We start from the raw sequence: 27886 nt of genomic DNA, 5'->3' as shown, positions 1-27886 counted from the left end.
ATTATTTTAAGAATTATAGATGCAGAACTCCTTTGTGCAATCGAGGTGTCCGATTTTAAAATAGCTTTTCGGTGAAAGCACATTTTGCAATATTCTGAGTACATAGCCCAGCCATCACGGCTAGCTATTTAGACACCCACCAAGTTTAGCCCTGACCAAACTCCGATTTACTATTACAAAAGTTTGATTACCTTTGGTGTTCTTCGTCAGAATGCACTCCCAGGACTGCTACTTCAATAACAAATGTTGGTTTGGTCCAAAATAATCCATCGTTATATCCAAATAGCGGCGTTTTGTTCGTGTGTTCAAGACACTATCCGAAGTGTAAATAAGGGTCACGAGCATGGCGCAATTCGTGACAAAAAAATTCTAAATATTCCATTACCGTACTTCGAAGCATGTCAACCGCTGTTTAAAATCCATTTTTATGCAATTTTTCTCGTAAAAAAGCGATAATATTCCGACCGGGAATCTGCGTTTAGGAAAACAGACGAAAGAAAACAAAGCATGAGGTCGACTCGGGCACGCGCCTGAGTCTCACAGTACTGTAACCAGCCACTACCCAAACGCGCTACTTTTTTTCAGCCAGAGCCTGCAAAGCCACGATTCAGCTTTTTGCTGCCTTCTGAGAGCCCATGGGAGCCGTAGGATGTGTCACGTAACAGCAGAGATCCTCTGTAATGGATAGAGATAATCAAGAAGGGCAAGAAATTGTCAGACAGGCCACTTCCTGCATGGAATCTTCTCAGGTTTTGGCCTGCCATATGAGTTCTCTTATACACAGACACCATTCAAACAGTTTTAGAAACTTTAGGGTGTTTTCTATCCAAAGCCAATAATTATATGCATATTCTAGTTACTGGGCAGGAGTAGTAACCAGATTAAATTGGGTACGTTTTTTATCCAGCCGTGTCAATACTGCCCCCTAGCCCTAACAGGTTAAAGAACTCAGTCCGGCATTAAATTTACTCTTGAAAGTTGTAATAGTAGAATGCACAAGGTGCAATTTCGAATGTGGGTAGTGCATCATCAGTTCCTCTTGTCATGTTAGTCATTGCCTACCTTAGAGCTATTTATAGCTGTTCCCCAATGCTGGAAGGGGGGGCCCTGATTGAAATTTTGGGAACCCCTGACATGTTAACTTATGATGCATATGAAGTTATTTTTACCCCCCCCAACTAATTTCAGGAATGTCTCTGACCACTAGCACAGGACATTGGCTCACTGCTGTCAGTAGAAGCATCTGTTTGGAGAATGCAGCCACATTTTGTAGAGTTTGCACTTTCTGACATATTTTTGATTCATCGTAGGCTATTTACCAGAATCATTAGTATTGGGGTAGTGAACTACATTTTAGTTCAACTAGTAATTTAACTACATTTTGCAGTAGCTTGGTGGTAGTTGAGCTAAATTCAAATCTTGGTAGTGTTTTCAGTAGTTACACCGCTACATGGTAACTAACTACTGGAACTACACACTATCTGCACACAAAAAAAATATGGGTGAAGTATGCACACTTTTTTTCCTGACTCCGTCCTGCCTGATTCTCATTGGAAACATTGTTTTTGTTTAGGCAAAATTACATGTGATCTGTCTTGCAATTTGTAGTCTATGGCATTTCAGATATACATATGATCTTTTTCCCTATTAGTATTTTGGATGTAGTAAACTACTTTTTCAAAGTAACTTTAGTTAACCTCTTACATCTAGATGTTCCGCTAGCGGAACACAGCTCCAATATCCAATGATAGGGCGTGGCGCGAATTACAAACTCCTCAAAATCCAAAAACTTCAATGTTTCAAACATGACTATTTTACACCATTTTAAAGACAAGACTCTCCTTTATCTAACCACATTGTCCGATTTCAAAAAGGCTTTACAACGAAAGCAAAACATTAGATTATGTCAGGAGAGTACCCAGCCAGAAATAATCAGACACCCATTTTTCAAGCTAGCATATAATGTCACAAAAACCAAAACCACAGCTAAATGCAGCACTAACCTTTGATCTTCATCAGATGACACGCCTAGGACATTATGTTATACAATACATGCATGTTTTGTTCAATCAAGTTCATATTTATATCAAATACCAGCTTTTTACATTAGCATGTGACGTTCAGAACTAGCATACCCACCGAACACTTCTGGTGACTTTACTAAATTACTCACGATAAACGTTCACAAAAAACATAATTATTTTAAGAATTATAGATACAGAACTCCTTTATGCAATCGCTATGTCCGATTTTAAAATAGCTTTTCGGTGAAAGCACATTTTGCAATATTCTGAGTAGATAGCCCGGCCATCATGGCTAGCTATTTTGACACCCACCAAGTTTGGCACTCACCAAACTCCGATTTACTATAAGAAAAATTGGATTACCTTTGCTGTTCTTTGTCAGAATGCACTCCCAGGACTTCTACTTCAACAACAAATGTTGGTTTGGTTCCAAATAATCCATAGTTATTTCCAAATAGCTGCGTTTGTTCTTGCGTTCAAGACACTATCCGAAGGGTGCGTATCGTGACAAAAAATGTCAAAATATTCCATTACCGTACTTCGAAGAATGTCAAACGCTGTTTAAAATCAATTTTTATGCGATTTTTCTCGTAAAATAGCGATAATATTCCGACCGGGCGACGTTGTTTTCGTTCAAAGACTGAAAATGTAAAATGGACTCTTCACGTGCACGCGCGCCCCCGTTTCATTGTTCTCAGATCGACCACTATCCAAATGCGCTACTGTTTTTCAGCCAGGGACTGCAGAGTCATCATTCAATGTTCTGGCGCCTTCTGAGAGCCTATGGGAGTCTTAGAAAATGTCACGTTACAGGAGAGATCCTCTGTTTTCGATAAAGAGGCTATAGAAGGCCAAGAAATGGTCAGAGGGCACTTCCTTTTAAGAATCTTCTCAGGTTTTGGCCTGCCATATGAGTTCTGTTATACTCAGACACCATTCAAACAGTTTTAGAAACTTTAGGGTGCTTTCTATCCAAATCAAACAATTATATGCATATTCTAGTTTCTGGGCAGGAGTAATAACCAGATTAAATCGGGTACGTTTTTTATCCGGCCGTGAAAATACTGCCCCCTATCCTAAACAGGTTAACCTCTCTAGGCTAGGCGGGACGAATTCGTCCCACCTACGTAACAGCCACTGCCAGCCTGTGGCGCGATTTTCAAAACCTTAAAAATCCTATTACTTCAATTTCTCAAACATATGACTATTTTACAGCCATTTAAAGACAAGACTCTCGTTAATCTAACCACACTGTCCGATTTCAAAAAGGCTTTACAACGAAAACAAAACATTAGATTATGTCAGCAGAGTACCAAGACAGAAATAATCAGACACCCATTTTTCAAGCCAGCATATAATGTCACCAAAACCCAGAAGACAGCTAAATGCAGCACTCACCTTTGATGATCTTCATCAGATGACAACCCTAGGACATTATGTTATACAATACATGCATGTTTTGTTCAATCAAGTTCATATTTATATCAAAACCAGCTTTTTACATTAGCATGTGACGTTCAGAACTAGCATACCCCCGCAAACTTCCGGGAATTCGCTAACATTTTACTAAATTACTCACGATAAACGTTCACAAAAAGCATAACAATTATTTTAAGAATTATAGATACAGAACTCCTCTATGCACTCGATATGTCCGATTTTAAAATAGCTTTTTGGTGAAAGCACATTTTGCAATATTTTAAGTACATAGCCCAGGCATCACGGGCTCGCTATTTAGACACCCGGCAAGTTTAGCACTCACCATAATCATATTTACTATTATAAAAGTTTGATTACCTTTTGTTGTCTTCGTCAGAATGCACACCCAGGACTGCTACTTCAATAACAAATGTTGGTTTGGTCCAAAATAATCCATCGTTATATCCGAATAGCGGCGTTTTGTTCATGCGTTCCAGACACTATCCGAAATAGTAAAGAAGTGTCGCACGCATGGCGCAATTCGTGACAATAAAATTCTAAATATTCCATTACCGTACTTCGAAGCATGTCAACCGCTGTTTAAAATCAATTTTTACGACATTTTTCTCGTAGAAAAGCGATAATATTCCGACAGGGAATCTCCTTTTCGGCAAACAGAGGAAAAAATCCCAAAGGCGAGGGCGGTCGGGGTCACGCGCATAAGCCCAGTGTCCCTTGATCGGCCACTTGAGAAAGGCGATAATGTGTTTCAGCCTGGGGCTGGAATGACGACATTCTGTTTTTTCCCGGGCTCTGAGCGCCTATGGACGACGTGGGAAGTGTCACGTTAGAGCAGAGATCCTTAGTAAATGATAGAGATGGAAAAGAAGTTCAAGAAATGGTCAGACAGGCCACTTCCTGTAAAGGAATCTCTCAGGTTTTGACCTGCCATTTGAGTTCTGTTATACTCACAGACACCATTCAAACAGTTTTAGAAAATTTAGGGTGTTTTCTATCCATATGTAATAAGTATATGCATATTCTAGTTACTGGGTAGGAGTGGTAACCAGATTAAATCGGGTATGTTTTTTATCCAGCCGTGTCAATACTGCCCCCTAGCCCTAACAGGTTAAGTAAACTAATTTTTCTTACTGCTACACTAAAGCTACGCTTAACTTCTTCCAGTGTGAAGTAATTGGTAGCTTGGTATGCTATATTTTCAGAGTAGCTTCCCCAACACTAATCATAATGACATGCAATGTGGGCTGATAAGCTGTAGTAATAGTCATTGCTAGCTTGGGTTCGGTGCATATGAGGAATTATGCTACTACCAGCGTTTCATAAATGAGTACAGTAGGCTAGGTGTGATGAAAGTGCACACAATATACACTGTGTACAAAACATTAGGAACACTTTCCTAATATTGAGTTGCAACCCCTTTTGCCCTCAGAACAGCTTCAATTTGTCAGGGCATGGACTCTACAAGGTGTCGAAAGCATTCCACATGGATGCTGGCCCATGTTGACTCCGATGCTTCCCACAGTGGTGTCAAGTTGGCTGGATGTCCTTTGGTTGGTGGACCATTCTTGATACCCCTGTGAAAAACACAGCAGCCTAGCAGTTCTTGGGCACGGCTCATGCTCATTTAATAATGGACACCTCAGACCGATTGAGCATCCACACTAAGTCAAGCATCACATAAAAAGGGAACAGATGTTCTCTTAGCATCCAATTAAGAGGACTCCCTCTCCTCTCCTCCATGCAGTGGGAGAGGGTCATTAACCCATATGGATACTTGAGCACAATTAATTAGTGACGGACGTTAAAAATGTATTAGGGCTACATAAAACTTTACATAAAGGCTACCATTAAACCTGAACCCATACGTTTATGGGATGGGGTTTTAATTGTTTGCTCATGATTATGTACAATAGGTCTAGGTTGTTTAGAAGGCATTATGGAAGGTGTGTGCGTGTGAGGGCGTGCACTTCCATGCGTGTCACTATAGAGGGTAACTTAAGATCCTACACTATCCAATCTAAATGACCTAACGCAAATCAGCAGTGATTGCTGCAAAACTCAGTGACAATCTTCTCAGTTAATCTGGATTGACATGTTGTATAAACAAATAGACAGACGGCAAAGGGAAAGAGAGAGGCGGGAGGTTGAGTGAGAGAAATGGTGAGCATGAAAGAGGAGGTTTATTGAGTAAGAGAAGGACTGAAAGTGAGAGCGGGGGGGAAAGAGTCAATAGAAAATTGAGATACCAGATTGTGGTCAGATAGTGGGAGGGAGTGAGTGTAATTGTGTGGATAGAGGATAAGAAAAGGGAAAGAGGAAGAGGGAAGACAAAATAACATTTAATTCCCTGTGGTTTACCCTCTCCCCATTGACTTGTCAGAGTACCAGTCTCTATTGGGGTGCCGTGACAACAGGTGCCAGCCAGGTGAGAGTACATCCAATACCTTAGAGAGATGTGGGAGGAGGGAGGAAGAGAAAGATTGAGGAAGGAGGAGAGTGAAAAGAGATGTGATCGAGGAGCTTAAGCAAGACAAGTTAGGATGAGGATCTACTTGAAAGAGTGAGCGATTACTTCAGAAAGAGAGAGAATTGTCAATAGATTTCCATAGTGAGTCAGCAGATATGGTTTCTCATCCCCAGCAGGCGCCCTCTTGACTCTCTAACCCTCTCAGAACTCTGGGAGTAGGGTTGCAAAATTCCAGTAATTTCCCCCAAATTCCCAGGTTTTCCAGAAATCCTGGTTTTAGGATTCCAGATTTCCTGGTTTATTTAGGAAAACCTGGGAATTTTGGGAAAGGAATTTTGCAACCCTATCTGGGAGTGTTGCTGATCTCTGATCTGCCTGTCTGAGGAGAACTCCATAAAACCGTCTCCGTTACCAGCAGAATCAGTGTTTTCCTCATAATACTTCCATAAGCCTACCCGCGGGAGCCACCGGCAAAGACCTGATCAGCGATTGGACGTTTGCTTCGCCACAGCAGGAGGGCGGGTTTTAAACTTGCATTGCATTTTCATAGCCAGTGTAAATACATAATCAGTCCAGGAGGTTACTCAGAACTACCAGAAGGAGTAAGAAGAAGGAAAAAGAAGTATAACTTTTTGAAGGAATTATCTACATTTTCTCAGGTCTTGATAATGGCAACAATCACACCACTTGGAGAGTCAGGAAGGTGTTGACGCCTTGTTTTCTACCTGCACTTCTTCATTTTTTTTCCTGTGGGTGTGTTTGCGGTACTGAGATTGGATGTGTCCGCCACTCCTGACAGATGTTGGAGTCGTCTAGAACGGACAAGGATTTGGATTTGACAGTTTGCAGAAAATCCATGGCTGAGTTCCACCGTGGCCCCTTGGCCCTTACCCCCGCCCCGCTCTCACCTGCCCACCGAACAGGCACCGACTGTGGGGCTAAGAGTCGCTGAGGAAGGGTTCCTCTCTCCATCCATGCTGCCAGGCTGCTCCTGTTGCCATGCTCAAACCACCCAAGAATAAAAATGTATCCTGGGTAAGTGGGTTATGTGCAGGAGGTGCTCTGGGATGTAGGGAGTTGTGGGGTGAGGGTGTGGTGGGGATGGTGATGCAAGGCACCTTACCCATTACTCATCTCTGTGCTTTGTCTAGGCACTCTTAAAACACATGTACAATCACTTGTTCTGCATTTGCTCTGTCAGATATCGCATTGAATCATAGCAATAGGTGAACATGGATATTTAAAAAGTATTTCAATCAAGATTGTGAGAGAATGAATTGTAAGGACTGTGTTCATTTAGTGTTCATTCTAAAAGTGCTTGAGAGTTTGTTCTGGAATCTCTACATCTAAGCAGAAGTCAATTGTGTTTAAAGGTGAAAAATTCATAAAGCAGATTGTTCAGCTCTTTTGTTATAAGGGACTGCAAGTTATATGCATTTATTTTCCTACCTAGACTCTTCAAAAAGCACTATTGCTGAAATCATAGTATTTGTATGTAGCCCAGTTCGTCCATCACCAGCTGTTATCTAAGCATGTAGTACTAATGAAAAAAGCATTCCACAGTTGACATAGTTATTATTTAAGTCTTCTAGCCCAGATTATGGTTATGACAAGTAACAAGCAACAATAACATTTGTGTTTGGGATTTTTCAAGCATTTCTATAATCTTTGGACTTGACTTGATCTGAAGGAGAATGTTGAGATTCCCACTGGTTCCCTGGAGGCAGCTGATAGTGGCAGTACTAAAGCCTGGGATAGATAGCTGTGGTTTTGGTTTGCTCCTGAGCCCATCCAATGGCTATTTTAGGGGAGGCTTAGAGATTTTGGAATTATATAACTACTACATACCCACTTTATCAGTCCACTACTTTGTCTTTTCATGACGGCGATGTTTGTGAAAGAGTATAACGTCAACTTGAAAGTCAATGACATTGTAGATGCATGTGTGTTTTTGTGGGAAAAGCATTGGCTCCATTAGTTGATGAGTTTACTCGGTAGGGAGGTGGAAAGTTTGCCATGAGCCTCCTGATGATCAAGTCATGTGATTCATGGGAATTCTGAGAAATGTTGCAACTTTGTATACATCGATTGTTCCCAAACTGTGGAGGGGGCGTGAGCGGTCGGCAAACAATTTTTTATTTGTATTTATTTTCAAAGAACTCAGTCCGGCATGAAATTTAATATAGACAAATTCATGGGATTTAGTTTGATGCTATATGATAAGATACGATACGATGCACTAACATTTGCTGCATTCACACGTTCATTTTCCATTCTAAATAGAGCTCTCGAGCTGGGCCTCTCTGAGCTGGTTCTGTCTGAGCTGACTTCCTTCCTAGGTGTGTGTGTGTGTGTGTGTGTGTGTGTGTGCGTGTGTCAATGCTGTATCTAGGCACCTGAGCTGAGGCATAAGGGAAACTTGGCATCTACCACCCCACTATCACATAAGGGGGGTAATGTTTGCTCTTTGTCCACCCACTTTTGATCTGAAATCATCATCACCCACTAATTAGTTTGAGCTATTAATGTATCAATATTTATCTTTAAAAAAATGTATCTTTAAATGATACAGCACAACTTTGGATTCCACTGAGTGAAATTTTCCTGCTGCTTCGACCTTGCAGTGCGGGTAGAAAAAGTGATTCTTGATTGATTGTTGTCCTCGTTATGAAATTATCATCTTTAGCCTGTATATCTAAAAATGACCATATACACTGATTTTTTTTTTAACAAAATGACCGAAACTATTTCTGATGGTGAAACTGAACAATCAAATAACATCTTATTTAGCCTACTGACAGATCAACATATAGCCAAAGGAGAGTCATGTCGCAGGTGGTTGCTTAGGCTACTTCATTCCAGTAAAACATCATTTTTAACAGTGCATATAATAACAATAACCTAGCAAATTACATTGGTTGTCACTCAACTAATAAAGCCTAATATTGCGCAAGCCATTTTGCAAACATTCGAACACTGAAGGTGACAGCGCACAGTTTGATTAGGCTACTGATATTGCCTGGGTTGTTCTGATATTGCCTGGGTTGTTCGGCATGCAGAATGACTTGCTGATCAATGACTGTCAACAGTTACATGTTTAATTTAACACTAAATAAGAGGACGCATCAGTTGTCACAAAAGATGAGAGGTATTTTCGGAAGGTAGAAAAAGTAATATGAGCAAAACTAATTTGTGAACCGTTGATTCGTAAAGTTTGAATCGATTTTCTGTTGATGCATGCTACATTTGGATCGGTTTGGGGTCTCACGGACAGATGCACTCACATCTTACACATCTTAAACATTTGAACCGAGGACCGATGCCTATTGGTGAATCGTTACATTGTTGCATACGTGTTAGCTTGTTATTAGCTTACATTTAAATTTATTTACCTTAGGGATTGTCTTGCACAGTATTTTTGTGTGTACAATTGTTATCTGAATATGCATTTACAAAAATGTGTCTCTGTATTATGTTCGTGTGTGTGGGAGTGTCATTTCTGACTCTGGGCCAGTGCAGATGGATCAGGGGAGATTAGAGAGAGAGAGTGGTTTTACTCAGATGAAATCAACTAGTTGGGGAGGGGGGAGTGGCTTAGTCTGGTGCCCGTTTACCCACAGGCCTCTGTTTCCTCAGACGCTTTCTTTCTTTCTCGCTCACTTTCTCCCCCCTCTCTCTCTCACTCTTGCTCTCTCTCTCTCTCTTTCTCAATTCAATTCAAAGGGCTTTATTGGCATGGGAAACATATGTTTACATTGCCAAAGCAAATGGAATAGACAAACAAAAGGGAGATAAACAAGGGACACATTAGTAAACATTACACTCAACTTTTTTTTAAAGAATATACACATTTCAAATGTTATATTATTAGCTATGTACAGTGTTGTAACAATGTGCAAGTAGTTGAAGTATGTAAAGGGAATAGAAATAAACAGATGTAGGTTGTATTTACAATGTTTGTGCTCCACTGGTTGCCCTTTTCTCATGGCAACGGGCCACAAATCTTGCTGCTGTGATTGCACACTGTGGTATTTTGCGTAAGAGGTATGGGAGTTTATCAATGTTTCATTTTTTTTCAAATTTTTTGTAGGTCTGTGTGATCTGTGCGAAATGTGTCTCTAATGTGGTCATACATTTCGCCTCTCAATAGCAAGGCTATGCTCACTGAGTCTGTACATAGTCAAGGATTTTCTTAATTTGTGGTCAGTCAAGGTCGTCAGGTATTCTGCCACTGTGTACTCTCTGTTTAGGGTCAGATAGCATTTCAATTTGCTCTGTTTTTTGATTGATTCTTTCTGGTAGGTCAAATATTTATCTTTTGGCTTTCTCATAATTTGGTTGGGTCTAAATGTGTTTCTGTCCTGGGGCTCTGTGAGGTCTGTTTGTGTTTGTGAACAGAGCCCCAGATCCAGCTGGCTGATGGGACTCTTCTCTAGGTTCATCTCTCTGTAGGTAAGGGCTTTGTGGTGGAATGTGTGGGCATTGCTTCCTTTTGGATGGTTGTAGAATTGAACAGCTCTTTTCTGGATTTTGGTAAATTGCGGGTATAGTCCTACTTCTTCTCTGCATGAATTGTTTGGGATTTTGTATATTTTTGCAGAATTCTGCATGCAGAGTCTCAATTAGGTGTTTGTCCCATTTTGTGAATTATTGGTTGGTGAGTGGATCCCAGACTTCACAACCATAGAGGGCAATGGGTTCAATAACTGATTTAAGTATTTTTAAGCGAAATTCTAATTGAGATGTTGAGTTTTATGTTCATTTTGATGGCATAGAAGGCCCTTCTTGCCTTGTCTCTTAGATCATTCACAGCTTTGTGGAAGTTACCTGTGGTGTTGATGTTTAGGCGGAGGTAGGTGTAATTCTTTGTGTGCTCTAGAGCAACAGTGTCTAGATTGTATTTGTTGTCTTGGCTACTAGACCTTTTTTGGAACATAATTATTTTAGTCTTACTGAGATTCACTGTCAGGGCCCAAGTCTGACAGAATCTGGGAAGAAGATCTAGGTGCTACTGTAGGCTCTCCTTGGTTGGGGACAGAAGCACCAGATCATCGGCAAACAGTATACATTTGATGTCTGGGTCCAGTAGGGTGAGGCCGGGTGCTGCAGACTGTTCTAGTGCCCTCACCAATTCATTGATATATATATTGAAGAGTGTGGGGCTCAAGTTGCATCCTTGTCTCACAAAAAGACTAGCTATATGTTGTAACAAAATACTGCACTATGCAAGTGTTTGTTTTAATAGAATGTCACTGCAACAACTGTTAGCCAGTTAGCTTGGGTGTTTGACTGCTGTTAGGACAGAATGCTCGGATCAACCCTTAGAGATTGGTCTAGCTAAAGCTTAAGAGGGTGTGAATGATGCTAAATGGGTGTAGACAAAGATGAGCTCTCTAGTAGCTACCAAATAAAAAAGGCAATTTTCTCAAAAGTGAGGTTACAAGTTTATCAACTTTCAAAGCAGAATTACTTTCCCATTGTTCCTCAAATGCAGTGTATGATATACCATGTTGTAGCTCTGTGTCTCTGCTTTTATCCAATGTAAAAAACACAATTTCAAATTTTGCTACCTAAGACTGAATCAAGGCCACAATTATCATGTATATGTTTTTGCAATTGGTTCTTTGTTAAATGGCCGAAAAGGTTAGAGAAGTGGTTTATCCATAGATCTCCATTTTAGATAGATAGCTCTTTGTGGTGTTTGTTTAGTGTGTTCCAATTTCCCAGTAATGATTTGAATCTATGGATTCTTCAATCACAATGAACACAATCACAATTTTTGTCATGCTGTTCTTTCTTTTTTCTTAGTGTATTTCTGTTTTGTTTTAGTGTTTCACTATAGTGAGCTAAGGTTTTCTGGTTGTCTGTATTTTTGGTTGGATAAGTTTCTCTCTCTCTCTGCAGTAGCCCAATGATGAGGCAGAGATGGCTATGATACCACAGCCTCAAAAACCTAAACCTCACTTATTAGGGGAAAACCTATTCAGTTGTCCAACTGAATGTATCTTCTGCATTTAACCCAACCCCTCTGAATTAGAGGTGCAGGGGACTGTCTTAATCAACATCCACGGCACCCAAGGAACAGTGGGTTAACTGCCTTGCTCAGGAGCAGACAGACAGATTTTTACCTCGTCAGCTCAGGGATTCGATCCAGCAACCTTCCAGTTACTGGCACAATGCTCTAACCACTAGGCTACTAAGCCATTTAATGATGTAATGTATTATAATTAATTGTAACCTTTGGATAAAATGATGTTGAGCGATTGGATGTGGTGAACTTGAGGCTATACTAGCTTTATAGCATATGCTTTAAGAAATGCACTCTTGTCTGGTGGTACGTAATGCTGTTAGTTCACACTCTTGTGTGTGCTTTTCCACTTAAAAGCGTATGTGCCTGTGTGCATAAACATGGATGTATTTTGTGTTTTTTCCTCCAGAGGGAAAACACTGCTCCACTTTTCTTCTGCCCACCCATATGGTGTGTACATGCTGCTTTCTACATTCTACCCTCATGCTGCACTGGAAGGATATGGAACAGTGCAGTAACATTTTTGACTGACCAAGTTGATTCGCTCTGACGTAGGATTGGATACAAGTAGAGACTCAGAGCTAGAAAATTGTATATCATACACTGCAGTTGAGGAACAATGAGAAAGTATTTCGGCTTTGAAAGTTGATAAACTTGTAACCTCACTTTTGAGAAAATGGCCCTTGAATGTTTTGGTACCTACTGGAGAGCTCTTCTTTGTCTACACCCATTCAGCATCGTTCACACCCTCTTAAGCCTTAGCCCCACCCATCTCTTTAAGGATTCACATGTGAGGCCATGTACTAAACAACCAAAGATTTCAAGACTGAAGGCTGGTTTATGCTACGTCTATCGACAGTGGTCACAGTGACATTATGAACATTCTATTGTCATCCGACATTAAACTTGTCGTTATGAAAAAGTATGAACACAACTACAGGCTGCGTGACATCAGCAGCCTGGTTGTCCAAAATAACATAACTAGTGCATTTTAACACCAATAAACTCACCCGTTTGAAAATGAATTTAGTATCTGTCAATCTAGCCAACCAGGCAACTAAAAGCACCTTTCTAAACAATGTTTTGCTTCATTTATAGCATGTTAACGTAACGTTAGCTAGCCAGTTCAAATAATGACCATATCCTATAGCAGACAACATCTTCACTTTAGCTCATTTGTCTTCATTATTACAGGAAAATAAACTCACACCAAGATCATTATTTACAAGTTAATGGCGAGCCAATTACAGAAAATAGCTTACGGGTTGTGATTGTGTAAAAATAAAGGCAGTGCATTCTACAGGAGAATTGTAAAACTTGGACACTGTCTCATTGTCCTAACGTTATATCCTAATTTGACTTTGGTGCAGGTCATAATCTGCACATTACTATCTCTGGTAAATACATACTATATCAAATAAAATCCAAGTTTATTTGTCACATGCACAGGATACAGAATGTGTAGTGAAATGGTTTCTTGCATAGTGGAGTCTTTTGTTTAGACATGTAGTTAGCTAGCTAAACAATGAACCATAACCCCAACTCATAACATTACTACCCTGCATGAATCTGCAGGTAGGTAACCATCCAGGTTCAATGTTAGCTACCTAGCTAACATTAGGCTATAACTAGCAATGCAAATGGCTTTGCGATACAAATAATATTACTACGCAGATCATACATGTAACGTTAGCAAGCGAGCCAGCCAGCTAACTTTAGCTAGCTTGCTAACAGTACACTTTAACTTGAAATGAAAACAACTTTCTGACAAAATCAGAAACATATCTGAATTGTAGCTAGCTAGACATCTTACCAGTATACACGGATTAATACTTTTCCCTCTGTCACAGATGCCATTGTTGCCCTTAGCTTGAAGATTAAATCTGGAGACGTGTTTTATACAACAGCCTTCTGTGTGTTCTCTTTGACACCTTCTGCATATTTGCAAGCAAACGCCCGAATTTGTCATTTCCTTAGTTATCATACTCTAATTCCACCGGGCATTCCACTGACTTCTAAACTCGTTCCTCCAGAAAGTGGAGAGCAGCACTTTTGAAGTTCTACTAGGTGGTATCTTTCAAAAAAGTGGCATTAGAAATAATTGCTTACACATACTGACCAGCTCATATTATAGACAGAAGCGTTCTACATGGCAGACCAATCCGAATATCACGCTGGTATGAAGGAATCGGGAGACAGGTGCATGAATGCGTAATAGGGGTTTTCATTGACCCAAATTACCACGTGCCATAAAAAGGCACAGGGGCGAAGACCAAACAAATGCGTATACAAAGCACAGCGTTGAAACCAAACAAGAGTGAGGAGTACCTTGGATAAATACACCAGGGCGAGACCCGTAACATACACGCACACAATGAATCCACACGGGACGAAACCCAGTAATCATCTGCACACAACAAGTGGCACGAAAGCCAAAACAACACAGCACAGGGACGACCAACGGACATTGTAACAATAATCGACAAGACCATGGTGATCAAAGGGCACACTTATACAATCGTTAATCAAGGAAATGGGGACCAGGTGTGCGTAATGACAGTTCCGGAGGGATCCGTGACACCAAACTCATCTCTCGGCATGTCCAGCCCATCCATTATCTCAGCCAATCATGGCTAGGGGGAAGGTCCCTGTCTTTTTCTGTGTCTAAACCAACTAGGCTTGTAATTTTATTTGTATTTACAGATGGCATACAAGTTTAAGCAGAAGGCATTTCTGCCCAAAAAGTTTACGTTCAAATGCATCTCCTGTGAACTAGTGACGTGCGACATATGCTTGGTTTCCTGAAACGAGTCACATTTATTTTAGTATTGGGTGGAGTCTGGTCAAGTTAGCAGGGAAATCCGTAGGTGATAGAAAATAGTAGACAATCTGGACAAATCTACAATCGAATCAGGTAGTCTTCAATAGTTTTGGGCCATCATCAAATCTGCCATCTTGCCAGATACTACAGGTGGGCATTCACAGATGAAACGACAGCAAATGAACGAGCCATCAACTATTGCTCAACCCTTTCTCTGACTGACCTGACCTTCAAATCCTACCACCATTAAACTGCATTATTACATCATGACAAAAGTCAGTTGGTGTCAGTTACCCTGACCTTCATGGACAGATATGACGCAACACAATTAAATAGTGAGTTATAAGATCTCTATGTGATGCAATCTGAATAATAGTTACAATACAGACGCAGTGATGTTTTGGTACCTAACACTAATGGCCAGCCACATCAATAGCTCACATGAAGTTGTAGGTGTGTCAAGGCTTGACCCCTTACTGGCCAATCAGAACATGCTCCATGGCTAAATATGTGGTTTCTTCAAGTTGTGTATTTACGGTCTTTATTTATTGCGTTGTCATTAACTCCAATGTGAATGTTAGTCCATTATAACCTAGTTTGTTAAATAGCCTACGGAAACAAAATAACAAAATGTATGTATGCCTGTCCCATATTTGGTAAAAATGTTGAACATGTTTGCAGTCTACATTGTAAGAACCGTAAATGCAGGGCTTCAATATGGAAATATATTGTTAAAAATAGCATTCACACAGTTATAGGTGCTAGGCCTACTGTAAATTGCATTATGTCTGACATGTCTGAGCCATGGACATGCCAAACATTATCAATAAATAAGATCTCATCTATTATTGATGAGGCTTTAACAAATTGGGAATAATTCTAATAAAATTTGAATCAAAATTAAACAACTTGTTTTGAATAGGCTATCTAAATACAGTTACAGGCACCATAATTGCTTCCCATAGGCATATACAGTGCCTTCAAAAGTATTCACACCCCTTGACTTTTTCGACATTTTTTGTGTTGCAGCTTGAATTTAAAATTGATTACATGTAAAAGTTGTGTCACTGGCCTACACACAATACCCCATAATGTCAAAGTGGAATTATGTTTTTAGAAATGTTTACAAGTTAATAAAAAATGAAAAGCTGAAATGTCTTGAGTCAATAAGTATTCAACCCCTTTGTTATGGCAAGCCTAAGTACGTTCAGGAGTAAAAGTATGCTAAACAAGTCACATAATTAGTTGAATGGACTCTCTCTGTGTTCAATAATATTGTTTAACCTGATTTTTGAATGACTACCTCATCTAGGTACCCCACACATACAATGATCTGTCAGGTCCCTCAGTGAATTTCAAACACAGATTCAGAGCACCTATTGGTAGATGGGTATGGTGAAGTTATTCATTACACTTTGGATGGTGGCTCAATAAACCCAGTCACTACAAAGATACAGGCGTATCCAGTTGCCGGAGAGGAAGGAAACCACTCAGGGATTTCACTATGAGGCCAATGGTGACTTTAAAACAGTAACAGTTTAATGGCTGTGATAGCAGAAAATGTAGAATGGATCAAATCAAATAAAATGTTATTTGTCACATGAGCCAAATACAACAGGTAGACCTTACAGTGAAATGCTTACTTACAATCCCTAACCAACAGTGCAGTTTAAAAAAAATAAAGAAATACAAATAAGAAATAAAAGTAACAAATAATTAAAAAGCATCAGTAAAATAACAATAGTGAGGCTATATACAGGGGTAACCGGTACAAAGTCAATGTTCGGGGGCACCAGATAGTCGAGGTAATTGAGGTAATATGTACATGTAGGTAGAGTTATTAAAGTGACTGTGCATAGATAAGAACAGAGAGTAGCAGCAGTGTAAAAGAGGGGGGGGGGGTAGCCATTTGATTAGATGTTCAGGAGTCTTGTGGCTTGGGGGTAGAAGCTGTTTAGAAGCCTCTTGAACCTAGACTTCGCGCTCTGGCACCGCTTGCCATGCGGTAGCAGAGAGAACAGTCTATGACTAGGGTGGCTGGAGTCTTTGACAATTTGAAGGCCTTCCTCTGACACCGCCTGGTATAGAGGTCCTGGATGGCAGGAAGCTTGGCCCCAGTGATGTACTGGGCCGTTCGCAGTACCCTCTGTAGTGCCTTGCGGTCGAAGGCCGAGCAGTTACCATACCAGGCAGTGATGCAACCAGTCAGGATGCTCTCAATGGTGCAGCTGTAGAACCTTTTGAGGATCTGAGGACCCATGCCAAATTTTTTCAGTCTCCTGAGGGGGAATAAGTTTGGTTGTACCCTCTTCTCAACTGTCTTGGTGTGCTTGGACCATGTTAGTTTGTTGGTGATGTGGACAACAAGGAACTTGAAGCTGTCAACTTGCTCCACTACAGCCCCATCGATGAAAATGGGGATGTGCTTGGACCTCCTTTTCCTGTAGTCCACTATCATCTCCATTGTCTTGATCACATTGAGGGAGAGGTTGTTGTCCTGGCACCACACGGCCAGGTCTCTGTCAACCTCCCTATAGGCTACCTCGTCGTTGTCGGTGGTCAGGCCTAACACTGTTGTGTCATTGACAAACTTAATTATGGTGTTGGAGTCGTGCCTGGCCGTGCAGTCATGAGTGAACAGGGAGTACAGGAGGGGACTGAGCACGCACCACTGAGGGGACCCCGTGTTGAGGATCAGTGTGGCGGATGTGTTGTTACCTACCCTTACCACCTGGGGGCGGCCCGTCAGGAAGTCCAGGATCCAGATGCAGAGGGAGGTGTTTAGTCCCAGGGTCCTTAGCTTAGTGATGAGCTTTGAAGGCACTATGGTGTTGAACGCTGAGCTGTAGTCAATGAATAGCATTCTCACATAGGTGTTCCTTTTGTCCAGGTGGGAAAGGGCCGTGTGGAGTGCAATAGAGATTGTATCATCTGTGAATCTGTTAGGACAGTATGCAAATTGGAGTGGGTCTAGGGTTTCTGGGATAATGGTGTTGATGTGAACCATGACCAGCCTTTCAAAGCACTTCATGGCTACAGACTTGAGTGCTACGGGTCGGTAGTCATTTAGGCAGGTTACCTTAGTGTTCTTGGACACAGGGACTATGGTGGTCTGCTTGAAACGTGTTGGTATTACAGACTCAGACAGGTTGAAAATGTCAGTGAAGACACTTGCCAGTTGGTCAGCCCATGCTTGGAGTACACGTCCTGGTAATCCGTCTGGCCCTGCAGCCTTGTGAATGTTGACCTGTTTAAAGATCTTCCTCACATCGGCTGCGGAGAGCGTGATCACACAGTCGTCCGGAACAGCTGGGGCTCTCATGCATGTTTCAGTGTTACTTGCCTCGAAGCGATCAACAGCATTGCAGTTACTCCACAATACTAACCTAAATGACAGAGTGAAAAGAAGGAAGCCTGTACAGAATAAAACTATTCCAAAACATGTATCCAGCTTGCAATAAGGCACTAAAGTAAAACTGCAAAAAATGTTGCGAAGAAATGAACTTCATGTCCTGAATACAAACCATTATGCTTGGGGCAAATCCACCACAACACATCACTGTAGCACTCTTCATATTTTCAAGCATGGTGGTGGCTGCATCATGTTATGGGTATCTTGTCATCAGCAAGGACTTGGGAGTTTTGTAGGATGAAAAAAACAGAATAGAGCTAAGCCCAGGCAATATCCTAGAGGAAACCCTGGTTTAGTCTGCTTTGCAACAGACACTGGGAAACACATTCACCTTTCAGCAGGACAATAACCTAAACACAAAGCCAAATGTACACTGAAATTGTTTTTATTTAATCCATTTAGAATTGAGGCTGTAACACAACAAAATGTTGAATAAGTTAAGGGGTATGAATACTTTCTGAAAGCACTGTAATATTAAGGTAGACTATTGAGGAGTTTTTCTCAGGAGCTGGACAAAGATCCAATATAAAGAGACTGAGGGAAACCAATATTTTTTAAATGTTTCTAAATACGAGATTCACCAGCACAAAAGGCTCATCTCTCGTTCCATGGGCATTGTGTGTTACGGCTGGATTGGGTGCGCTTCCTCTCTCAAAATCCATACCATTACCAACTGCGTTACCGTTAAGATCTGCTTTTGGTGGGTATTAAATGGTGTACAGTGCAGTCGGAAAGTATTCAGACCCCTTGACTTTTTCTACATTTTGTTGTGTACAGTTTTTTCCTTATCAATCTAAACACAATATCCCATAATAACAAAGAGAAAACTGGTTTTTAGACATTTTTGCACTGACTGGCCTGCACAGAGCCCTGACCTCAACCCCATCGAACACCTTTGGGCTGAATTGGAACGCCGACTGCGAGCCAGGCCTAATCGCCCAACATCCGTGCCCGACCTCACTAATGCTTTTGTGGCTGAATGGAAGCAAGTCCTCGCAGCAATGTTCCAACATGTAGTGGAAAGCCTTCCCAGAATAGTGGAGGCTGTTATAGCAGCAAAGGGGGACAACTCCATATTGATGCCCATGATTTTGGATTGAGATGTTCAACGAGCAGTTATCCACATACTTCTGTGTAGCTGAAATTTACTGTGCATCATGTGAAATCATATGATTTTCAACGTGGGAAAGCGTTTTTTTGTTGCTGCCGTACTGTTTATTATTATTATTTATCCTGGTACCAGTCACTTTCTCCAAATCCAATGTACAAATACTCCTGTATATACAGTGCCTTGCAAAAGTATTCATCCCCCTTGGCGTTTTTCCTATTTTGTTGCATTACAACCTGTAATTTTAATGGATTTTTATAGTGACATGTCTGGTGAGTATGCGGGCCATGGAATAACTTTTCAGCTTCCAGGAATTGTGTACAGATCCTTGTGGGATCCGGCCATGTGTTACCATGCTGAAACATGAGGTTATGGCGGAAGATGAATGGCACGACAATGGGCCACGGGATCGCGTCACGATATCTCTGTGCATTCAAATTGACATAGATAAAATGCAATGGTGTTCGTTGTCCGTAGCTTATGCCTGCCCATACCATAACCCCACCGCCACCATGGAGCACTCTGTTCACAACGCTGACATCAGCAAATCGCTCGCCCACACTACGCTATACACATGGTCTGCGGTTGTGAGGCCGGTTGGACGTACTTCCAAATTCTCTAAAACGTCATTGAGAAATTAACAAACAAGGCAGCAGCTACTCTTCCTGGGGTCCAGCAAAATGAAGGCAGTCATACATTTTTCAAAACATTACAATACATTCACAACATATTTCACAACATATTAAGTGTGTGTGTGTGTGTGTGTGTGTGTGTAAGTAAGTCAGCTCAGTTCAGGCCGGCGGTCAGCCTGAGGTCATAGTGTATCCGTCCAGCCCAGGCGACAGATGTCACAATATCAAATGAAAGCCTAATGCCCAGCGAGCTGAAGAAAAACACTCTGGAGCAAACCATTACACCGCTGATCCTCCCTCCCTCCACACACTCTCTCTCTCTCTCTCTCTCTCTCTCTCTCTCTCTCTCTCTCTCTGTCCCGTCTGCCCAGCTCTGTGTGTGTGTGCATGGGTGTGTGCACGCACACTGAACAGAGGCGCCTGCCCTGTGGTGTGTGTGTGTGCATCTGCCCCAGAGATCCTCAGATGGGCTCCGTCAACATGAGGCATGTCATTTTCAGTTGGAGACGCTCCTGAGAACGGACCTTACCGTGGTTGACCCCATGCCCGTCTCATCCCCTCTGGTACTATGGAAGCTAACTGCCCAAACAGCAGAGCATCCATAGTTTTGGGATTGGTCGATTGTTATAATGGAGAACCATTTGTCAGCAGAACGTTACATTTTGAGCGTTTAATTCCGATTTGACTGAGGCTAAATAGGTTGGGTATTTTTTATGTAAGGCGTCAGCTGCTTTTACCCATGGGTCATGGTACTCTGAACAAATCCAGGGGATTTGCATAATTCATTGCAGCCGCGCTGGAACAGAGAGGGGACACAGGTGTCTCTGGCAGTCTGGGACAACGAGCATGTCAAAGAAGCCTAAGGTAAAATAACAACAGCTATTCGGAATTGTATACGTCTATCTATGTTGGTGGGATGATTCATTTTTAACCGAGATAAGTAATTATTTTCTCTTTTGTTAGGTTTACATTACTACACACTACTACATTACTTTACTTTAGTACACACTTCTTTGTTTCATATGTTTGTGTTTCAGTACCTAGCTTTTGTTTTTGTTTAGTTTGGCCTGGATGTATGCGTGTGTGTGTGTGTGTGTGTGTGTGTGTGTGTGTGTGTGTGTGTGTTTTTTTGCGTGTGGTGCTAGAATGTGTGTGAACTCTAACTTTGAAATGCAATGAAAACGTTTTTGCAGCAGAAAAGGGAAATTAGCATTTCTTATTGGACAAATCCTTGTGTCACTGCGTTTTCGTACATTTGGTGCCTAATGAATACGACCCAGGTATGAATGAGACCTCTCTTTGGCTGAAAGATGAGCTGTAGGCTCATCTTTCCATTTCTATCTAGCTCGAAGAACTGGGTATTGTCTTATAGCTAAACCAAAGCCTTTTCATGGGTATTTCCATAACATCACCATTGGACTTGATATTATACTTTATATAATCCTCTATTACGCTTGTTTTATGCTAAATTTATCACAAGTGTCTTTGCCAACCAAAACACCGACAAACAGTGTTTGTCCTTCAAGAAGAAGGATGGCAATGGTTTCTTTCTCTGTAAATCCTGGATTGGTGCAAGCCGCTTTTAATCTCCTTACCGAGAAGCAATCATTACAAAGTGAGAAGGGGATCAGATAGACATGGAGCAATTGCGCTCGTGGGTGTTGTGTATTATGTGGGGTGTTACTCTTCTACAAAGGCTAGAGTTTCACACTGCCGTGTATCATCTTCTGTGTCATTTATTTTTGCTTGATGCTTCCCATCCCCAACTAGGGTTGATCGTCAGTCACTCCCAGACACCCCACCCCGTTCCGGCGACCAGAGAAAATAGCATTCCCCATACCACCCCTTCCCCGTGGAACTGATAGCAAAGAAAGTAAAAAATATTAGGTATATATACTGAACCGAAATATAAACACAACATTTCAAATGTTGGTCCCATGTATCATGAGCTGAAATAAAAGATACCAGAAATGTTCCATACGCACAAAAAAGTGTATTTCTCTCAAATTTTGTACACCAATTTGTTTAGATCCCTGTTAAAGAGCATTTCTCCTTTGCCAAGATAATCCATCCACCTGACAGGTGTGGCATATCAAGAAGCTGATTAAACAGCATGATCGTTACACAGGTGCTGGGGACAATAAAAGGGCACTCTAAAATATGCAGTTTTGTCACACAACACAAAGCCGCAGAGTTGCAAGTGTCTCAAGTTTTGAGGGAGTGTGCAATTGGCATGCTGACTGCAGGAATGTCCACCAGAGCTGTTGCCAGATAATTGAATGTTCATTTCTCAACCACAAGCTGCTTCCAACGTAATTTTAGAGAATTTGACAGTATGTCCAACCGGCCTCACACCCGCAAACCACGCCAGCCAAGGACTTCCACATCCGACTTCTTTAAAAGACATGCCACCAGAGGTCTCTTCACAGTCCCCATGTCCAGAAAAGTACTACATAGAGCCATGGCTACATGGAACTCTATTCCACATCAAGTAACTCATACAAGCAGTAAAATTAGATTTAAAAATCTCCTAAAAATACACCTTATGGAATAGCAGGGACTGTGAAGCAACACAAACATAGGCACAGACATACGATAACATACACACGATACACACATGTACATATGGATTATGAGTTGTAGATATGTGGTAGTAGAGTAGGGGCCTGAGTACACACACTTAATGTGTTCTGAAATCTGTTGTGAATGTATTGTAAAGTTTAAAAAAATTATATAACTGCCTTATTTTTGACGGACCCCATGAAGAGTAGCTGCTGCCTTGGTAGATAAGTATTCAGTAAAGATTTAAAGGTTATGAAAGGTTATTTAAAGGTTATGAAGTCTGCGTCTCTCACATGGATTGGCAGACCATTCCATAAAAATTTAGTTCTATAGGAGAAAGCTCTGCTTCAAGCTGTTTGCTTAGAAATTCTAGGAACAATACAGAGGCCCGTGTCTTGGGACCGTAGTGTACGTGTAGGTATGTATGGCAGGACCAAATCGGAGAGATTTGATGGTTTACAGTAAAACCTTGAAATCAGCCCTAGCCTTAACAGGAAGCTAGCGCTGGAGTTATATGATCCAATTTTGGGGTTCTAGTCAAGATTATAGCAGACGTATTTTGCACTAGTTAAAGTTTATTCAGTGCCTTATCCAGGTAGCCGGAGAGTAGAGCATTGCAGTAGTTTAATATTGACATGACAAAAGCATAGATTTGATTTTCTGCGTCATTTTTGGACCAAAATTGTCACATTTTTGCAATTTTACAATGATGGATAAAAAGAGATCATGATCCAGAGTAAGGCCGAGGCGTTCACAGTTTTATTTGAGAGGACTGTACAACCATAGAGATTCATTGTCAGATCAGACAGCAGATCTCTTTGTTTCTTGGGACCTAGAACTATCATCTCTGTTTTGTAGCAATTTTGGGGCTTCACCATGTTTCAATGAAATGGAAAGCTGTGTGTCGTCTGCATAGCAGTGAAAGTTGAAATTGTGTTTCCGAATGGCATCACCAAGAGGTAGCATATATAGTGAAAGCAATAGTGGTCCTATAGCAGAACATTTGAGGAACACCGAAACTTACCATTGATTTGTCAGAGGACAAACCATCCACAGAGACTAACAGATATCTTTCCGACAGATAAAATCTAAACCAGGCAAGAACTTGTCCACGTAGACCAATTAGGGTTTCCAATATCTCCAAAATAATGTATTTTTTATTTAACTAGGCAAGTCAGTTAAGAACAACTTCTTAACAATGACGGCCTAGGAACAGTGGTTTAACTGCCTTGTTCAGGGGCAGAACGGCAGAGTTTTACCTAGTCAGCTCAGGGATTCAATCTAGCAACCTTTCGGTTACTGGCACAACACTCTAACCGCTAGGCTATCTGCCGCCCAATGTAGTGATTGATGGTGTCGAAAGTGGCACTAAGGTCAAGGAGCACAGAGAGGTAATTTACCACCTTCAAGAGTGCAGCCTCAGTACTATGATGGGGTCTAAAAGCAGACTAGAGTTTTTCGTATACATTATTTGTCTTCAGGAAGGCAGTGAGTTGCTGAGCAACAGCTTTTTCCCCAAAAAATCTTTGAGGAACAAGAGATTTGATATTTTTATTTTCCTGGTCAAGGTTCGGCTTTTTCAGGAGACTTTATTACTGCTACTTTTAGTGAGTTTGATGCACATCCTGAGGATGGGAAGCCCTTTATTATGTTCAACATAGGAGGGCCAAGCATAGGAAGTAGCTCTTTCAGTAGTTTAGTTGGAATAGGGTCCAGTAGACAGCCGGAAGGTTTAGAGGCCATGACTATTTTCGTGAAAGTGTCAAGAGATATATCAGAAAAAGAATAAGATGTTGGTAAACTTATTAAATACAGAGTTTGATTAAACGTTATTAAAAGTACAAAGCTAAATGTTTGGCAGGTAGCCAAGTAGCAACAAACAGCACACCTTCACGGAGACAACACAGAAGTGTGACGGAAGTGACGACAGAGTTGAGTTTGTTGATTCCCAATTAATCTATTAATTGATTCCAAAATGTTAAATAGACCTCAGGAGGAATACTGTCCCATCCAGGTGATTTGCGTTTATTCATGCTATCAAATGCCCCTTTGAGTTCATTGAGAGATATTTGGGCTACCAATGAGGTGGCTTCTTCTGTTGAGAGAGGAGGAGTTCTTAATTATTTTAAAAAGAGATGTACAGTTTTTTATAGACTGGGGTGAATCTTTGATTTATTTGGGTTCTGATAGTAATTCCCCTTTTTCAGATAGTAATTCCAGATTCAATAGTTGCTACATCAGCTAATTGAGCAGTACTGCGTTGCCAGTAAACGACTAGGACGGATACCTTGGAAGTAATGGTTGAGTCTAACTCGATGGATGGCAACTTCTGCTCTGTCTTATCAATAAATTAAGTTCTGTCTTGACACTTTGGAAAGAGTAATAGCTACTGTGCCTTGCGAAAGTATTCACCCCCCTTGGCATTTTTCCTATTTTGTGTTCTTACAACCTGGAATTACAATAGATTTTTTTGGAGGGTTGTATCATTTGATTTACACAACATGCCTACCACTTTGAAGATGCAACATATTTTTTATTGTGAAACATAGTGTGCATAACAATTCACCCCCCCGCCCCCAAAATCAATACTTTGTAGAGCCACCTTTTACAGCTGCAAGTCTCTTGGGGTATGTCTCTATAAGCTTGGCACATCTAGCCACTGGGTTTTTGCCCATTCTTCAAGGCAAAACTGCTCCAGCTCCTTCAAGTAGGATGGGTTCCGCTGGTGTACAGCAAACTTTAAGTCATACCACAGATTCTCAATTGGATTGAGGTCTGGGCTTTGTCTAGGCCATTCCAAGACATTTAAATGTTTTCCCTTAAACCAGTCGAACCAGTCCCAGCATGATGCTGCCACCACCATGCTTCACTGTGAGGATATTGTTCTCGGGGTGATGAGAGGTGTTGGGTTTGCGCCAGACATAGCCTTTTCCTTGATGGCTAAAAAGCTAAATTTCAGTCTCATCTGACCAGAGTACCTTTTCCCATATTTTTGGGGAGTCTCCCACATACCTTTTGGCAAACACTAAACGTGTTTGCTTATTTTTGTCTTTAAGCAATGGCTTTTTTCTGGCCACTCTTCCGTAAAGCCCAGCTCTGTGGAGTGTACGGCTGGGCTAATAATGAATGTATCATTATTGTGCAATTTATATAGGCTACATTGAGGTTTTCTTTCATTATTTTAGGCTATCTTGCATTACTGCATAAGCCTAAACTTTAGGATTTAACTGTACGCGCGCCAAATTGCCAAGCAAGCCAATTGCCAAATAATTATTTGGAAACAGGCAGAAAAAGTTAACGTCAATCCACGGAGGCAGAAAGGACATTGTCAAAGTTTAATTCAATAAGACAAAAGCTGCGAAAGGAGAGTTGAGAATAAAGAGAAGGGAAGGCCAGAAAAGTAATGTTTAGAAAATATTTGGTGAAATGTTAAAAGATGTTATGTGTGGTGATTGTGAGGCTCTACACAATTTCGAAAGTCACAAGACGGGACTTCAAATAGGCCTATGGCTTGTCAAGGGAACTGTAGCCTTCAGTTTAAATGGGTTAAATGGAAACTGAAATCTGGACATTGACTAGGTAGAATAACCTACTGTTTTTTGCCAAACACCAATAATACTAATCCCGTGCGAATCAACATGTTTGGAAGGTGTTGCTCGCGGTTTGAGCAAGAAAACAATACATTATTCGATAAATTGAACAAATTGCTGTGCATAACCTATATTTGAAGGGCCTACATGTATCCACAGTGAATGCTTGTGTTTATACATTTGCGCGAATGAATTGAACATCGCCAAATGCATCGTTATCATCTGGAATAACGGACCTTCTGAGGTAATAAAGACATAACCAACGTTCTCTAGTAATACTAGTCCCGTGCGAATAGGTTTATCTAGCTTTAATAATAACTCATGCAGAATTAAGCTTTTCTTGCAGTAAAATGATACACGAAAAATTGTAGGCACAATTTGGACTTGGGAACAGGAGTGGAGAAATATGATTTCTTTCTTTCTGCATCTTGAGAGAATGCAATGCTCAGTTAGATACCATCTATAGAGGTGCTGTCGTCATCATAAAAGCATCATTAAACCTGATAGTATTTCAACCATATAAAATATGCATCGAAGCCGAACTCAAATCTTATCAGCAACATGTTGGGTCGTTTTCAGATTTCTTTTTCCCTAAAAACGGTCAAACTGGACATTTTGCATAGAAAATCATTCCGTTTTTTTTGCTTTATTGTTTTTTCTCCCCTGTCCCTAAATGTCTATGGTCCGCGAAAGATGACAGATAAAACTTCACCGATGTCAACTAGATTGAAGCATTCATTTTATCGATCTATTACTTGATTCTGTTGAGCAAGGGTTTGTCTGGTCTTCTAGCGGAACATACTGTATAATGACAAAAGAGAAGTTACATGTATCTAATTATAGACAAGTTGACTAACAAATAGCCTACCAAAATGTTGCAAATTATAAGCAGAAACATATCTAAATCAGGCAACAACAAAAAATCCTGCACCCCCGTCCAAAAAAAATCTAAATCATTATGCAGTTATTGAATGTGTCATATATCGCATTTTATATATTTACGCGTTAAGGTTGGGTGCAGCCTCAGATTTTCACTTTATCACATATAGTCGGGCGGTTGCAGATGGGTTATTAGCAATTGCGGGCAGGTGCGGGTGAGCAAACAGCTGACCCGCTCACCACTGGTTTGTGTGCATGTGTGTGCGTGCACAGGTGTGTGTGTGTGTTTCACGTCATAGCAGCAAAATAGAGTCAGTCCTCCCACTCATCCAGCTAATTAATGATGGCAGTGCCATGGCAACCTGCCCTCAAACTACGAGGAGGATAGGAGTGTGTCTGTCTGTCTGATGGTAGCATCTGTGTGTGTGTGTGTGTGTGTGTGTGTGTGTGTGTGTGTGTGTGTGTGTGTGTGTGTGTGTGTGTGTGTGTGTGTGTCTGGCATGCATGTGTGAGTGTGTTTGTTTGCGTGCTTGATTGTATCGGGACAGCAGTCCCAACTAATTTACTGGCTGAAGAGTTTTTCCTACGAGTCCATGTGGGACAGCCGATGTGTTGATGTGTTCAGTAAGCGTAAAGTGACTCTGTGTTCAGTTCAGCACAGAGTCACTGCCACACTGGTGCAGTGATCTGCATAGCAGTCTATCGTCTGGGCTAGTCTGTGCTTGTGCTTAGGCAGTGTAAGTAGCCTAGTCTCTAGTCATTAAGCATTGGGGAACTCTCCTATCCGTGCTCATGATTCTGATTTCCCTTGGGATGCTGGACAAGCCTCCAGTAGAACTAAAGCCTTCAAGAACCAAACACCTGGTTGTCAGGGTAAGCTTTGCTTTCTGATTGTTGGAGATTTCTGAGACCTCATAATGGAC

At 41.1% G+C, this 27886-nt stretch overlaps 1 protein-coding gene across 6 annotated transcripts in view; it reads left to right on the top strand.

The window, feature by feature from the left end:
• The window catches only part of LOC106578706 (voltage-dependent L-type calcium channel subunit beta-2), a 161394-nt gene that overhangs the window by 46383 nt on the left and 87125 nt on the right, over positions 1 to 27886 (top strand). The window contains exon 1 of one of the 6 annotated variants that reach the window (XM_014157835.2): positions 20382 to 20796. The exons of the other annotated variants lie outside the window; for them this stretch is intronic. Within the exon in view, the coding sequence (XP_014013310.1) occupies positions 20779 to 20796 (18 nt within the window). The 5' untranslated portion in view covers positions 20382 to 20778. Of the gene's footprint in view, positions 1 to 20381; positions 20797 to 27886 lie in introns of those variants that run through there. 6 annotated transcript variants of the gene reach the window in all.

Source organism: Salmo salar, chromosome ssa19 (assembly GCF_905237065.1).
Source record: "Salmo salar chromosome ssa19, Ssal_v3.1, whole genome shotgun sequence".
Taxonomy (NCBI): domain Eukaryota; kingdom Metazoa; phylum Chordata; class Actinopteri; order Salmoniformes; family Salmonidae; genus Salmo; species Salmo salar.
This window is presented reverse-complemented; position numbering and strand designations above follow the sequence as displayed.